Raw genomic sequence first — 14826 nt, 5'->3', positions numbered from 1 at the left:
TAGGAGGCATTTTAACCTAGGGTAGCTCCTGCACTCACAGGGTCATCTCACCTCCTTGTACCTGAGCTGAACTGCTGCATGGACTGCTGCAAGGACTCTCTCAGAAGAGAGACGCCTGAAGTTGCCCTGCTGTGTTCAGGGCACAGGTACCAGATGCGAACGATGAAAGCCTTATGAGCTGAAATGTTTAGTAGAGCCTAAAAAGACTCCGAGGTGGGAACTGCAGTTGCTAATGAGAAGTCTGATAACAGTCTAATTATCCTTCCTTTGTAGATGATCTGACTTGTTTTCTTTTGTTTCACAATGATGTATCTAGGTTGAAGTTTTTTCATCCTGCTTGGCATTCGGAGAATCTTTTCAAACTATAAACATTCATGTCTTGCTTTAGATTGAGAAAGTATTCATGTATCATTTCTTATCTAATTTCTTCTTACCTCTTTCTGAAACTCCTAATTAGGTATAATATTACTGAATACTGAATAATAATAATACTGAATTATTCTGTCACTTTTTTATCTCATTTTCTGTTTTGGACTTTCTACTCTATTTTTTGGGAGACCTCTTTGACTTTATTTTATAGCCCTTAAATTGAATTTGTAATTTCAGCAATCATAATCATAATTTTAAAAACTCATTTTGTTCTGTGATCCTTTTCTACAGCAATCTGTCCATCTATCATGAATGCAGTTTCTTCACAAATCTCTGAAAATACAAAAGCTTTCTGTGTATTTTTTTCTTCAGAATTCAGTATCTGAATTTTTTTTTTTAAAGATTAGCACCTGAGCTAACATCTGTTGCCAATCTTTTTTTTTTTCCTTCCTCTTCTTCTTCTCCCCAAAGCTCCCCAGTACATAGTTGTACATTCTAGTTGTGAGTGCCTCTGGTTGTGGCACGTGGGACGCCACCTCAGCATGGCCTGATGAGCAGTGCCATGTCCGTGCCCAGGATCCAAACTGGGGAAACCCTGGGCCACTGAAGCGGAACACGCGAACTTGACCACTCGGCCACAGGGCCAGCCCCGCTTTCTGTATATTTTTAATTTTTCTTCTATTTCTTGAATTTTTCATTTTCCTCTGAGATTGATTATTCAATTTCTATATTGTGGTCTCTTTGATGCTGCCAGTTTTCAGTTTGGCAATCCTTAATTGTCGATTTATATATAAAAATGCAATATTGGGTTAATAATACTAGACATCTAGTATGGGTTTTCTCCACTGCCATATATGTAGGTTTTCATTTTCCTAGAGTTCATTTCAATACATGAATTCTGAACCTCTTAAGTAGATTTTATAGTCTTATGTGCTCATATAATATCTCCATAATGGAACACTAACTATGCCTATCAGAGAAATGAGAGGCAAAAGAGACTTCAATTTATAAATACACTATTAGAACTTACCTTACACTAATAGTAAACATTTCCAGGATATCTTTTCCTAGTAACCAGCCAACCAACATGATGATACCTGGAACAGAATCAAATTGCTATTTTTCCCTTTTATATAAAACCAGCTAGGCACAGAACAAATAGAATAGCAAGCTGAGGGCAGCCAAAAAGTCCCTTGATATAAAAGGGAAATTATATCAGATCACGATTACAAGATTTTACAAAAATCCATTAAGCCCGGAGACTAAAGTTAATACTGCTTAAAGTTAATGCTACGTATGCACACATGCACACACAGTTTTAATTTTTGCTGCCATTGCTGCTACCCATCCCTTAAAAAAATAACATCTGAGAGTTCCCAGTTTAAGAAAACATTACCAGTATTTTCATACAATGGGGGGAAAAAGAGAAGGTAGTTTAAGACATATAGGTCTTCTATTTACTGTCAGCTTTGCAAAAATAAACTCTGGAACTTCTCCTGACTCCATACCAAGACATTACACATTAAAGTTCATACTGCACTGGTGGGAATGCAAACTGGTGCAGCCACTATGGAAAACAGTATGGAGATTCCTCAAAAAATTAAAAATAGAACTACCATACGATCCAGCCATCCCACTACTGGGTATTTATCCAAAGAGCTTGAAGTCAGCAATCCCAAAAGTCCTATGCACCCCAATGTTTACTGCAGCACTGTTTACAATAGCCAAGACGTGGAAGCAACCTAAGTGTCCAGCAACAGACAAATGGATAAAGACGATGTGGTACATATATACAATGGAATACTACTCAGCTGCAAAACAGAACAAAATCATTCCATTTGCAATAACATGCATGGACCTTGAGAGAATTATGTTAAGTGAAATAAGCCAGCGAGAGAAGGATAATCTGTGTATGACTCCACTCATATGAGGAACTTAAAATTATGGACTAAGAACAGTTTAGTGGATACCAGGGGAAAGGTGGGGTGGAGAGTGCGCACAAAGGGTGAAGTGGTACACCTACAACATGACTGACAAACATTAATGTACAACTGAAATTTCACAAGATTGTAACCTATCAATAACTCAATAAAAAAATAAAGTTCATACTGCAAACGAAGTAGTCACTTAGGACTTGGCTCAGAGTGCTATATCTTAGTTAAGACATCTAAACCTACATTAGCATTTAAAAAAATACGACTTCTATGGCATTTAAAAATAAAAAAATCAATTAACATAAACCAAACAACTGATTCCATACTCTCTGCTTTATTTAACCTTTATCTTTGAAAAGATGGAGAGCAATCAGCGCAACACTAATTTTGTGAGGAAAAACTCAGTATCATCAGTTTTAATAAAACAAAGCAACTTCAAGATTGTATTCTCCATCAATAAGGACATGTATAACAAGGTTTTTCTTTATCTTTCTATAACTACAAAATAATGATCCAGAATTCAGCGCTCTAAGATCCCATTCCAAATACCATCCTGACAAAAGAAATTACATCCAGTGAATTATACCAGGGGACTCCTGCATGCTTCTGTAACAGTTTGCTGGAACACAGCCACACCCATTTGTTTGTGTATTGTCTATGGTTGCTTTTGTGCTGATGGAAGAGTTGAGTATTTCCAACAGAGACTGCAAGGACCAAAGGCTAAAATATTTATTATCTGGCCCTTTGCCCAAAAGAAGTGTCTGCTGACCCCTGATTTTGATTTTGACCCTTATCCTATTCTATTTATTATCCTAACAAGAAAAATTATGTTCAATGCATTATTATATGAAAACTAGAATCATAGAGTTGAAACATCTTTTTATCACTAAATTCAAGATGGTTTCATGGTACAGTGTTAATATAAACTGGAAATATTTAATTGGCTAAATACCCTTCAATTTATCAAATTCATTTATAAATTCTAGAAAATAAATAGTAATAATCAAATGAAGGAAGTTATGAGAACATACACACCAGATAAAAAGAGGAACAAATACCTTCCTATCTTCTACTTTATGCTTACGATAAAGAGAGACAGAACAAAAGAATTAATATTTAAAGAATTATTTCACTGAATTATTAAAGAAAGAAATAATTATGCGTAGCAGAAATATTGCTTTAAAATCACATTATTGATTTTAAAACATTAAGCTAGCAAGAACAATTAAAATAGCATAACAAAGAATTTGAGAAAAGGGGAAAAGACTCCAAAATTGATGCAAGTGTTTAATGTATGATAAAGATGTCATTTCAACTCAGTGAATAAAGAATAGACTATAGAATTGCCGGTACTAGAATAATTAACTTTTGATTAAAAAGTCATAACTCTACCTTAAGCCTTGTACTAGAATGAATTCTAAATAATATAGTAAAATAAAGTGTCAAAAATAAAAACTAATGTAGTAGAATGATGTTCAAATAAATATACTTATAAACATAAACATTTTCCCAACATGGAGTTGGAAGAGTCTTTATGAACAGAATAAACAAAGAAAACATAAGTGCAGAGATTGTCAATAGGAAGGGCAAGAGGACGTTTCAGTTACTCACATCTCCCACCTTCCTACCAAGTGTATTATATATCCACCAAAGGCAATTTAAAAATTGGGGGGAAAAAATACTCCTAACTTAAACAAGAGGATTGCTATCCTAATTATACAAAGAGCTGTTACCAATCTAAGAGTCAAGCCATAAGAGAAGGGACAAAAGAAACAGATTGACAGGTCATAAAATAAAACAGAAAGGACCAACACACACACGACAGAGTGTTCAGTTTCTCTAATAATGAATTGTGAAATAAAATAATGAGAAGTCTCTTATTCATCTGTTAAGTTAATGGCAGCAAAGTTGGCAAGGGTGCTCGAAGAGAGACATTTTTGCCTTGCTGATGAAGGGTACTACTTGGCAATATGAAACAAAACACTTTAAAGCATACCAAAAATTTAGAAATTACATGGATTCTCTTTGACTCAATAATTTTAAGAATTTATCCTAAGGAAATGAGGGGTATTTACAGTAAGATACATGCACTGAAGAATCATTTACATAATTAAAACAACTCAAGAAACCCACATAAATGTCTAAAAGAGGCCTGATTTATAAATATATACATATATATTCACACAATGGAATACTATACAAGCTTTAAATTTGTGAGCATCTATTTAACGAGAAGATGTTTATGATAGGATATGTGAAACAAAATAGTAGTCCATAAAACAATACTATCACATTTTGTTGTACAAAGATAAATACTAAGATGTTTACAGAAACCTGTTTGATTACAGGAATTACATGGAGCTCTATTTCATCTTTGTAGAAAAAGACAACGCCTGTGGGTTAGTTTTATAATTTAAAAAAAGTAGTAGTAAGCTAAAAAATAAATAATTATTTAAATCAATAAATAAATTATGTTTGTATCTAACCTCTCCCTTCCCACTCAAAAAAGAAAACCTAAGTAATCATATGAGATATACATACTCACTCTTCTCTTACCTATTATACCAAAGGAGTAAAAGGAAAGCTGTTTTCCTAAGAGGTCCATGCTCTTCTGCAGAGGGGTTTTTGGCGCCTTGACAAATTGGAGAAGAGTGTCACCACAATTAGCTAAATGTATATGCTACATGCCAGGGACTCTGCTAAGTGCTTAACATCCCCATGACATACACAATTCTCCCTTCAGATAAATACCGGCCCCCTCACTGAGGAAACTGAGGCTTAGACTTTAGAAAGTCTGTTTATCTGAAAAGGTCCATGTTCCTATGCCTGTCTTTGAGGAGAAATCTATTCTCCCCATCAGCTTCTCCGGGACTTCACTGCCACCAGCTGCCGTCACTTTTCCAATCTTTCTCCTTTCTGTATCCACAAACACGCTTGTAATCTGTCTTTTCATCCTGTTGGCTCCCTGATCCGCTAAATCCCTTCTCTGGTGGTCCCTTCACTGCCAAGCTTCTTGGAATGGTTTTCTACGTGATCATCCTAGAATCTTGGCAGATTACCTGAGAAATCCAGACAACTTGGGGAGAATATGACATTTGTAGAATGCAACTTCTTTTTTATATATAAGAAAGTATTTTAAATGAGAGAACTAATCTTCAATATCCTTAAACAAGGGTATCATCCAGGTTATCTTACTTTGCAATCTTTTTTCCCATTACTTGGAATTGCGTAAACTTGGGAATTTTGGTTGAGGACATGTTCTGAGGTACAAATATACTATTTAGTAATGTCTAAAATTAATACGATAAAGCTAGTTTCTAAAAAGAATAAGCCCTATAAATAATTGACTATACCTTTTTTCTCCTAAAATATTAAACAAATATCAAAAGTTTTCAAATATTAACAATGTCAATTCAAGCCCCCTCTAATTACAGGCTTTCCAATTATGTTTTTAAGCACAGACAACTGAATGATATTCTGAATAAAATATTACTTTTCATAGTACATAAAATAATCCACTAACATTCTCTTTTCTTCTACTTGTAACGGAGAATTTCAGATTTGAAACTAAGTACTCACTTCCTCTGCCTGCATCATTTTAAAAACCTCTCCAAATTCAGAATTTTCTCCTGTTCCAATGACAATACCCTAAAGGGAAAAACAGGAAAATATATTTACATTCAAATGGAATCCTCTCTCTCAACCAAAACTACATAAACTCTTCATTAGCTTTCACCAACGCATTGGCCACAGTCAAGATGTCTGACATACACATTCAGAGTTCCCTTAGCAAATTTCCTTTTTGATCTTATTAAAGATCATTAGTATTTACGGCTTAGGTTACAAACCTTGAAAACAAACATTTCATTAAACTTAATACTGACTCAATTCTGAGGCTCATTTTTTGTCTATATTAATATTTCTGAAATTTGAATCTGTGTTATACTCAATAGAAACATTTAATGTAGTTTATTTTCCTCCTTCAAATGCTATTGAATGCTGCCTTTTATATTTGGGGAATATTAGAATCCAGAAAAAAAAATCTGAAATCAATTAGTAGGTGAATGAAATGTAGTCAGAATATTATAGCCAGTATCCTATCAACTGAATTAAAGTTTTATTTAACCAGTTATGAACATATCCACGAGCCACTGTTTCTATCCAAAACAAGAACAGGTAGTGAGGACTATGCTGTTAAAGGATCCATTATCGGGTAAATGGGAGAACTACGGACATATTATACCTCAGGGACACAGCTTCCCCTCAGACTCACAAATACCCGCCAAGGGTTAGGCTCAATTCTGTCACTTCTTTGTCATATATTTTGAAAAGATCCACTTAAATTAGCAAAAAAGAACCGAGAAAATGGTTGAAAACAAAGGAACTGTTATTTTCAAAACAAGAAAAAAATTACCTTTGCTTTGCCACATCTGACCAGTGTTCCCATGAAGGCAATGTTACTTCTTGATGCAAGATCTCCATTAGTTGCAGCCGGCTGAGGAGCCGTCACTTTAGAACAAGGTGTTGTCTCTCCTGTCAAACTGGACTCATCAATGGAAAGATCCACAGCCTTGGAGGACATAAAGCATTCCATTAAGTTCAAGTGTGAAGACTCTGTGCTGACGTTTAGTGTCTAAACAGTCTGTAAATGTCACTTCTCCCTCAAATATCCCCTATTAATTTACTCAAATCTTTTATCACATCCACTACTCTAAGACAGAAGACAGGAATAAGGACAACAATATTTAAAAATGAAGTCAACAAAATCTGACATGCAGAGTAGAGTGCTAAACCATTAAAGAAGATTAGCCTAAATTTCAAAACACAACTAGAAAAAAAAAAGACGACACTAGACGAGACAATCATTATCTGGCGAAAACTCAACTCTCACAACAAATTATTTTTTCCTAATTTTGCCATGACCTAAAGTTCTGAAAATGTGTTTGGCAGATTAAAACCAACCATAAAAGAAAGAGAAATATAAACAATAAAAGGTACTGAAAAAGAAATCACTTCATCATTTTGGGCTCAATTTTCATGAAATTTTTCTTGCTACACATCCCTACATTTCCCAAATGTATGCTAAGCAAGAATAAAAAATGTATATAAATGTTTCCATGCAGATCATGACTATCATACTTTCTTTCAGCTCTGCAACAGAGTTCAACTCCGACGGTTTCACTCCTAACACAATTTAGTCACCTGCCCAAGCATGGAAAAAAAAAAAATCATCATTTTACATGTGGAAAACACTGTAAATGTAATCTGGCTCTGTTTCTGAAAGTATGGCCCACAGAACAATAGTTTCAAGGATGTTAAGAGGCACTGTGTGTAACGTGATAGATAGATGATTCACACACACACACACATACATGGAAAGGGTACTATGGTAAAGTAAGTCTTGGAAATACTGAGTTAAGAGTTAAACAGTTTCCCCTACTGCAGTGCTTCTCAAAACTTTCAATATACTAGTGTGAATCACCTCAACAGGAGTACAGATACAGCAGGGGTTGTTAAAGTGTGGTCCCAGCAGGACTAGCAGAACTAATATCACCTCAACCACCTCAGAACTTGTTAGAAATTCACTGCCCTACCTCAAACAAGGAGGTAGGGAGGGTAAACTGAAGAGATTGTATTTACAAGTCCTCCAGGTGATTCTGATGTATACTTAAGTTTGAGAATCAATGGAACAGTGCTTTCCAAACTTCTTTGATCCACTTTATTCCAGAAGCTCTTATCCAAGAGTCTTTAGGACACCCTTTGGGAAACTAGCACTAGTTCATGTTTTTACTCACTTTACAGGTTCACTTACCCAACAAACATTTACTGACTACCTTAACTATGTACCAGGCACTGGGCTAGATCCTGGAAAGGAAACAAGATAAGGAAAATGAAGCTAGAGCAGGTAACGCTATTATACGCAGAGCTGGAGTTCTCACTATGCCTCTTGACTGACAGGTCATGTCTAAACTTTAAACCTTGTTTTTCTTTTTTTTCGTTGGGGGGGTGGTGGAGGGGAAAGGGAAAAGTAATAAATGTCATCTTGTGAAATGATTCATTTTTTATGAGCATAAATACTTTAAAAAAAACTCAGAAAATTATTAAAAATTGATTCATGGATTCTTTCTCCCCATCTACTCAATAAAACTATGTTTTAATTTGACCAATACCATTGATTCATTCACTTAAGTATTTATTAATTCTTATAATGTGACAGGTCCAGTTCTACATCACACAAAGTAGGAATCAGCAGTAAACAAAACAAAGTTCCTGCCCTCAGCTATTATTCCAATGGGAAAGTAATTTGGAAAATAAAAAAATAAAGAAGAGTATATAATATAATGCCTGGTGGTGGGGAGAAAAGGCATGATAAGGATGGAGAGTGACATTTTAGGTAGAAGAGAGAACATCTCTCAAAAGTAGATGTCCCTTTTGCAAAGCCCTGATTGACCTGAGGACCCCAAGGCTGGACCATAATTAGGGAGAAAGGATTCCAGGGAAAGGGAGAAAAAAGTACAAAGCCCATAGGGGCAGAAACCTGCGTGGCAATTTCCTGTGTTAGGCAGCCACATAATCTTGCAAATATAACTAAGAGTTTATAACATTAGGGGCCGGCCCGGTAGTGCAGCATTTAAGTTCACACGTTCCACTTAGGCGGCCCAAGGTTCGCTGGTTCAGATCCAGGGTGCATTCATGGCACTGCTTATCAAGCCATGCTGTGGCAGGCATCCCACGTATAAAGTAGAGGAAGACGGGCACAGATGTTAGCTCAGGGTCAGACTTCCTAGCAAAAAGAGGAGGATTGGCAGCAGATGTTAGCTCAGGGCTAATCTTCCTCAAAAGAAAAAAAAGGAGTTTATAACATTAGATCATAAAGCTTAAAAATGTTCAGAACGAAGGGGGTTGGGCTGGTGGTGTAGTGGTTAAGTTCGCATGCTCTGCTTCAGTGGCCTGGGGTTTGCAGGTTTGGTCCTGGGTGCAGACCTAGCACTGCTCATCGAGCCAAACTGTGGTGGCACCCCACATAAAACAGAGGAAGACTGGCACAGACGTTAGCTCAGGACTAATCTTCCTCAAGCAAAACAAGAGGAAGATTGACAACGGATGTTAGCTCAGTGTGAATCTTCCTCACCAAAAAACAAAAACAAAAAGAGGCTTATAAAAAATATTTCTTAAAACACAGATCAACAGTCCTTTACTTTTTAAAAGGCTTCCCATTTTATATAATTTGTATACAAAGACAAGCCAGGTAAATGTGAGTTCATTACCTCAACTCAACTACAAGTTAAAAAAAAAAAATCTGCCATATTCAAAAGCAATAGAATTTCTCAATATTCAAGGAATATTATTTATTTGACTTTTCTTTCCAAATTAATCTTAGGACTATATAATTTTTCACACTAACACATTTATTACCAAGGTAAGAAAAAAAGTTAGGTCTTTTTTCAAAGATGATATTACTACTAAAACTAATCAGGTGACATTTCACTGTGCACTATCTGTTAGGCACTATGCTACATACCTATGCTAAGTTATCTACTGACAACTACTTAGCCACTAACAACTCCAATGAGGCAAGTACTATCACTATTAGCCCTATTTTACAGATAGTTTGAAAGGTTATGTAGGGGCCAGCCCCATGGCCGAGTGGTTAAGTTCGTGCATTCTGCTTCAGCGGCCTGAGGTTTCACTGGTTCAGATCCTGGGTGCAGACATGGCACTGCTCGTCAGGCTATGCTGAGGCTGCATCCCAGATAGCACAACCAGAGGCAGTCACATCTAGAATATACAACTATGTACTCTGGGCTTTGGGGAGAAGAAGATAAAAAAAAAGATTGGCAACAGATGTTAGCTCAGATGTCAATCTTTAAAAGATTTTTTTTTAATTTAAAAAAAAAGAAAGGTTATGTAACTCACCCAACATCAACATCACTTAGATAGTAAGCTATGGAGGTGACCCAACACTGACTAACTCCTGATTCCTCTTAATAATTTAGAGGATCAATTTGCAAATTATTTCTCCTCCCCAATTTTGTAACTACTTCTAGGAGAAGACAATAAGCAAAGATATATTTAAAATTTATATATTGTTCTGAATCAAAAAGTCAACAGAAAGGTTTTTTTTAATCTAGTAAGCTCTTCGTTACAAAAACCAGAACTGCATGTAATCTTCTGAGCTCTTAATTAGAAAAGAGACCTGCTGATATTTAAAAGCAAACAAAAACTTGTATACATCTACAGAACTCTTCTCTGAGAAGGGTGAAATTTATGTTTTCCCATTGCAGACTTTTTACTTTGAATGTGAACCTTAAACACAGATAAACACTAACATTAGCTGGTTGTCTATAGGGATAAGGAGTAAAAAAATAATCTTTATTTTAATTTTTTTTTTTGAGGAAGATTAGCCCTGAGCTAATTACTGACACTCCTCCTCTTTTTGCTGAGGAAGCCTGGCCCTGAGCTAACAACTGTGCCCATCTTCCTCTACTTTATATGCGGGATGCCTACCACAGCATGGCATGCCAAGCGGTGCCATGTCCGCACCCAGGATCCAAACCAGCAAACCCCGGGCCTCTGAGAGGCAGAACGTGCAAACTTAACTGTTGCGCCATGGGGCCGGCCCCTAATCTGACTTTTTAAAAACAGAGGAAAAGCATAGATTTATTGACTCAGTCAGTGACCCAGCTATTCAGTGTCAGCCTTAGCAGTACAAGAACCATGTAAGAGAGTAAGAATTTTTGTTCAAATCAGGTCTTTCTATAAAAAAGAGGCACATACTTTCAGCACCAACAGCCATCAGCCTTGTCTACCATACAAACTGATGCAGAAGAAAAAGTCTTTGAACCCTTGTCCTTTTGTTCTATGTAGTTATATATTCGTAAAACTCAAATTATCAAAAGTATGTTATCGATGAAATATGTCTAAATCATACAATGAAGCAAACTGCATAGATCTCAACTGCCTGTTGAGCAAGAATATTTTCTAAGTTACAAGTGATTTTCTCTGAATGGTGACTGCAAGAGTTTTCCCAGGAAGCAGTTTTGAGAAAGTGAGAAGAAGGAAGGCATTTCTAAGACAGGTGGTGTCTAATAAATTAGGCAAACCTACTACAGGTTAACAAAGTCACAATTTAATTCATCTGAGAACAAAGATATTAGAGTCATTTATCCACTGCAACCATGAGAGACAGAAAGGTAGGATAAAATGAAGTCAAAGAATCAGCCAGCTCCATGCCTTCAAGCCAAAAGTTTAAACATTAAACCTTCAGAAAAAGCTATTACTCTACAGGGAAACTGATTCTCTGTCTCTTCATTCTTCCTCAGGCACTCTAGCGAAGGTGTAAAATAAGACACAACACAGTTCAAAAATCAGAATATAAATAAGAATCCAGATGCATACATTATCCACAATCTGAATATTTAACACCTACAGAATAAAAATGGTTGAAAAAATTCACAGGATTATTCCTATAAAACATTAGGCAGAAAAAAAGTAAATGCCAAAGTCAAAAAGGTTTCCTGAAAAGCACAAGTGACTGCTTAAAAAAATTACAGCTAATATGGAACTGGCAGCTACAAAAAAGTTCTCAGACTAAAGAGCAGCTTGGGGGCTGGCCCAGTGGCACAGCGGTTAAGTGCGCACGTTCTGCTTTGGCAGCCCAGGGTTCTCCGGTTCGGATCCCAGGTGCAGACACGGCACCGCTTGCCAAGCCATGTTGTTGTAGGCGTCCCACATATAAAGTACAGGAAGATGGGTACAGATGTTAGCTCAGGGCCAGTCTTCCTCAGAAAAAACAGGAGGATTGGCAGCAGTTAGCTCAGGGCTAATCTTCCTCAAAAAAAAAAAAAAGAGCAGCTTGGTATACTGTATGATGTTATGTTAAGTCAATCACCTGTCTAGTCTCAAATTAAAAGCATTTCAGAAATGGATTTCTTTCCCCAGAAAGGAATCTTCAAAAATATTTATCTGCAGCTGCCTGAGCATGATAAAATTTCTTACTTCTGCTCTCAAAAATTAAGATTCCTCTTATGGTTTACTCAAATGAAGGAAAATGTAATTAAGAATTCTTCATGAGCTCTACCTTATTAAAAATCAAAGCCCAACCAACGAAGTGTTATAAACTACTGAAAAGGCTACATGCAATGCCTTTTCCCCCATGGTAAATGCTTGCATGAATTTTTAACTTTCTGACTCAAGTGCACAGATTCAACTTGATCAAGCCGCCAATAATTTAAGGGCCAGGATTTGGTTAACGATGATTTCCACTGTATTTCACTATGACTGTTCAAAGAAACCACATTTCAAAAATGGATCCTACTTTTGCAACAGTCCTTTCCTACCAATACGAAGGAAAATCTTAAAACAAGGACACTAAGTATCACTTCTAACCTGCCTATATTGTCTTTTTAAATTCAGGTGACTTAGTGAGAAAAAGTAGTTCTTTCTCTTCAGCATTTTAAACATGAATAGCATTCCTCAGCTCACACTGCTTTTTAACCAGGGAACTATAAAAATCAGACAACAAACACTAAGCAGATTCAAGCTTATACAATCTAAGAGAACAAACACTCCCAATGCTCTAAATATGGAAGGGTTTTCCGAACTGTATAATGATAAAACTATTACAGAAATATACATCCTTTCCAAAGTCAAACACGAGTAATTACATCAAACAGTTTTTAGTGAATAGGAATGTTTTTAAATTCCACAAATATACCATACATCATCTTCAACATTCTAATCAACTTCTTTCAAAAGCCAATTTAAAATCTCTACATCCTAAAACGTTTGTAAATTGCTTTTTACAAGTCTGTACATAAGTTTAATAATTCAGACACTTTTAAACGTGAAGTTTCAGTGATGACTCATAGTAAGAGGGGGAACAACATACTATAAATCAATTTATCAAATTCAATTACCAGAAAAATACATTGAAGTCAATATAAAAACTTGCAACTCACAAGTGACATCAGTGTCATGGCAGAATGAGCTTTCCCAGTAATCTCTCCCCTCCACCATACAATGAAAAAGATATTCATACTCCAACAGAAGACATAAAAACACAACAGAAAAAATGTCACGAGCCCCACGAAGCCACACAACGCAGGGCAGAGAGGCTGGAGCCCCCCTCGGAGGACGAACAGGGTAAGAGAAAAGTTTGCTCCCTCACCAAAAGACTAGAATCTGGGACTGCGGGCAGCCTCCAAGAGGGAAGGAACAGGGGAGGGGACATCCATTCACAGGAACATCAAAGGTCCCTGAGGGCCGCTGCAGCCTAGGTGAAAGCCCCTACCAAGGTGAAAGTTAACACGGGGGTGACATCATCAAGTCAACACCCCAGGAGAGCAGGTATCGAGGGCAGAGCAAGAAAACCCCAAGAGCATGCAGAAGAAAGTGGCCCCCCCCGCCCACCGCCTCCCCCCCACAGCACTGGCTCCAGTGCCTGGGATTCCAGTGGAATACAGAGCGCTCAGAATATGCAGTTCTTGACCCCCATCCAGTGGCAACAGGTGGTAAGTGTGACCAAAAATACCATGATGCGCAATAACAGAGCCACGCCCTCAAGTAGTATCAAGAATTATATTAAATCTCTAGACCAGAGAAAAAAATGACAAGTACCCAGAAGTCACTCCTGATGACACAGACATACGTAATCTAAATGACAGAGAATTCAAAATAGCTATCATCAGAAAAGTCAACAAGGGGCCAGCCCAGTGGTACAGCAGTTAAGTTAGCATGTTCTGCTTCGGGTTCTTCAGTTCATATTCTGGGTACAGACCTACACACCACTTGTCAAGCTATGCTATGGCAGGTGTCTGACATATATATAAAGTAGAGGAAGATGGACACAGATGTTAGTTCAAGGCCAGTCTTCTCCAGTAAAAAGAGGAGGATTGGCAGCAGATGTTAGCTCAGGGCTAATCTTCCTCAAAAAAAAGTGAAAATAAAAAAAATAGAAAATAAAAAAAAATTCAACAAGTTGAAAGAGAATATACAGAAACAATTCAACGAGTTCAGGAGCTACTTCACAAAAGAGATTGAAACTATAAAGAAGAACCAATCAGAAATACTGTAGATGAAAGACACAATGTTGGAGATAAAACAAAATATGGATTCTCTAAATGCTGCAGCAGACACCATAGAGGGGTGTATCACCATAACTGAAGACAGACATGTTAAAATGCTCCAGATAGAGGAGGAGAGACAACTAAGACTAAAAAGAAACAAAGAAATTGTCTGAGAAATATCTGACAATTAGGAAATGCAACGTAAGAATTATAGGTATTCAAGAGAGAGAAGAGAAGGAGAAAGGAGCAGAAAGCTTGTTCAAAGAAATAATAGCAGAGAACTTCCCAAACTCAGGGAAGGAGATGGAAGTCCATGTGGAAAAGGCTACCAATTCTCCTAAATATGTGAATGTAAAAAGACCTACTGCAAGGCCTACAGTAGTGAAACTGGCAAAAGCGAATGACAAAGAAAAAAATACTAAGGGCAGCAAGGCAGAAGAAAATAACCTACAAAG

At 36.8% G+C, this 14826-nt stretch overlaps 1 protein-coding gene across 11 annotated transcripts in view; it reads right to left on the bottom strand.

Annotated features, from left to right (window-relative positions):
* Window positions 1-14826, bottom strand: part of ATP2C1 (ATPase secretory pathway Ca2+ transporting 1) — a 152123-nt gene that overhangs the window by 51531 nt on the left and 85766 nt on the right. For all 11 annotated transcript variants that reach the window (XM_005600931.4, XM_070238138.1, XM_003363157.5 and 8 more), the window contains 4 exons: window positions 6718-6873; window positions 5883-5951; window positions 4860-4935; window positions 1400-1466 (listed from right to left, as the gene is read on the bottom strand). In XM_005600931.4, coding sequence (XP_005600988.1) covers window positions 1400-1466; window positions 4860-4935; window positions 5883-5951; window positions 6718-6873 — 368 coding nt within the window. The remainder of the gene's footprint in view (window positions 1-1399; window positions 1467-4859; window positions 4936-5882; window positions 5952-6717; window positions 6874-14826) is intronic.

Source organism: Equus caballus, chromosome 16 (assembly GCF_041296265.1).
Source record: "Equus caballus isolate H_3958 breed thoroughbred chromosome 16, TB-T2T, whole genome shotgun sequence".
NCBI lineage: Eukaryota > Metazoa > Chordata > Mammalia > Perissodactyla > Equidae > Equus > Equus caballus.
The sequence above is the reverse complement of the archived record's forward strand: the minus strand, read 5'-3'. Positions and strand labels throughout refer to the sequence as shown.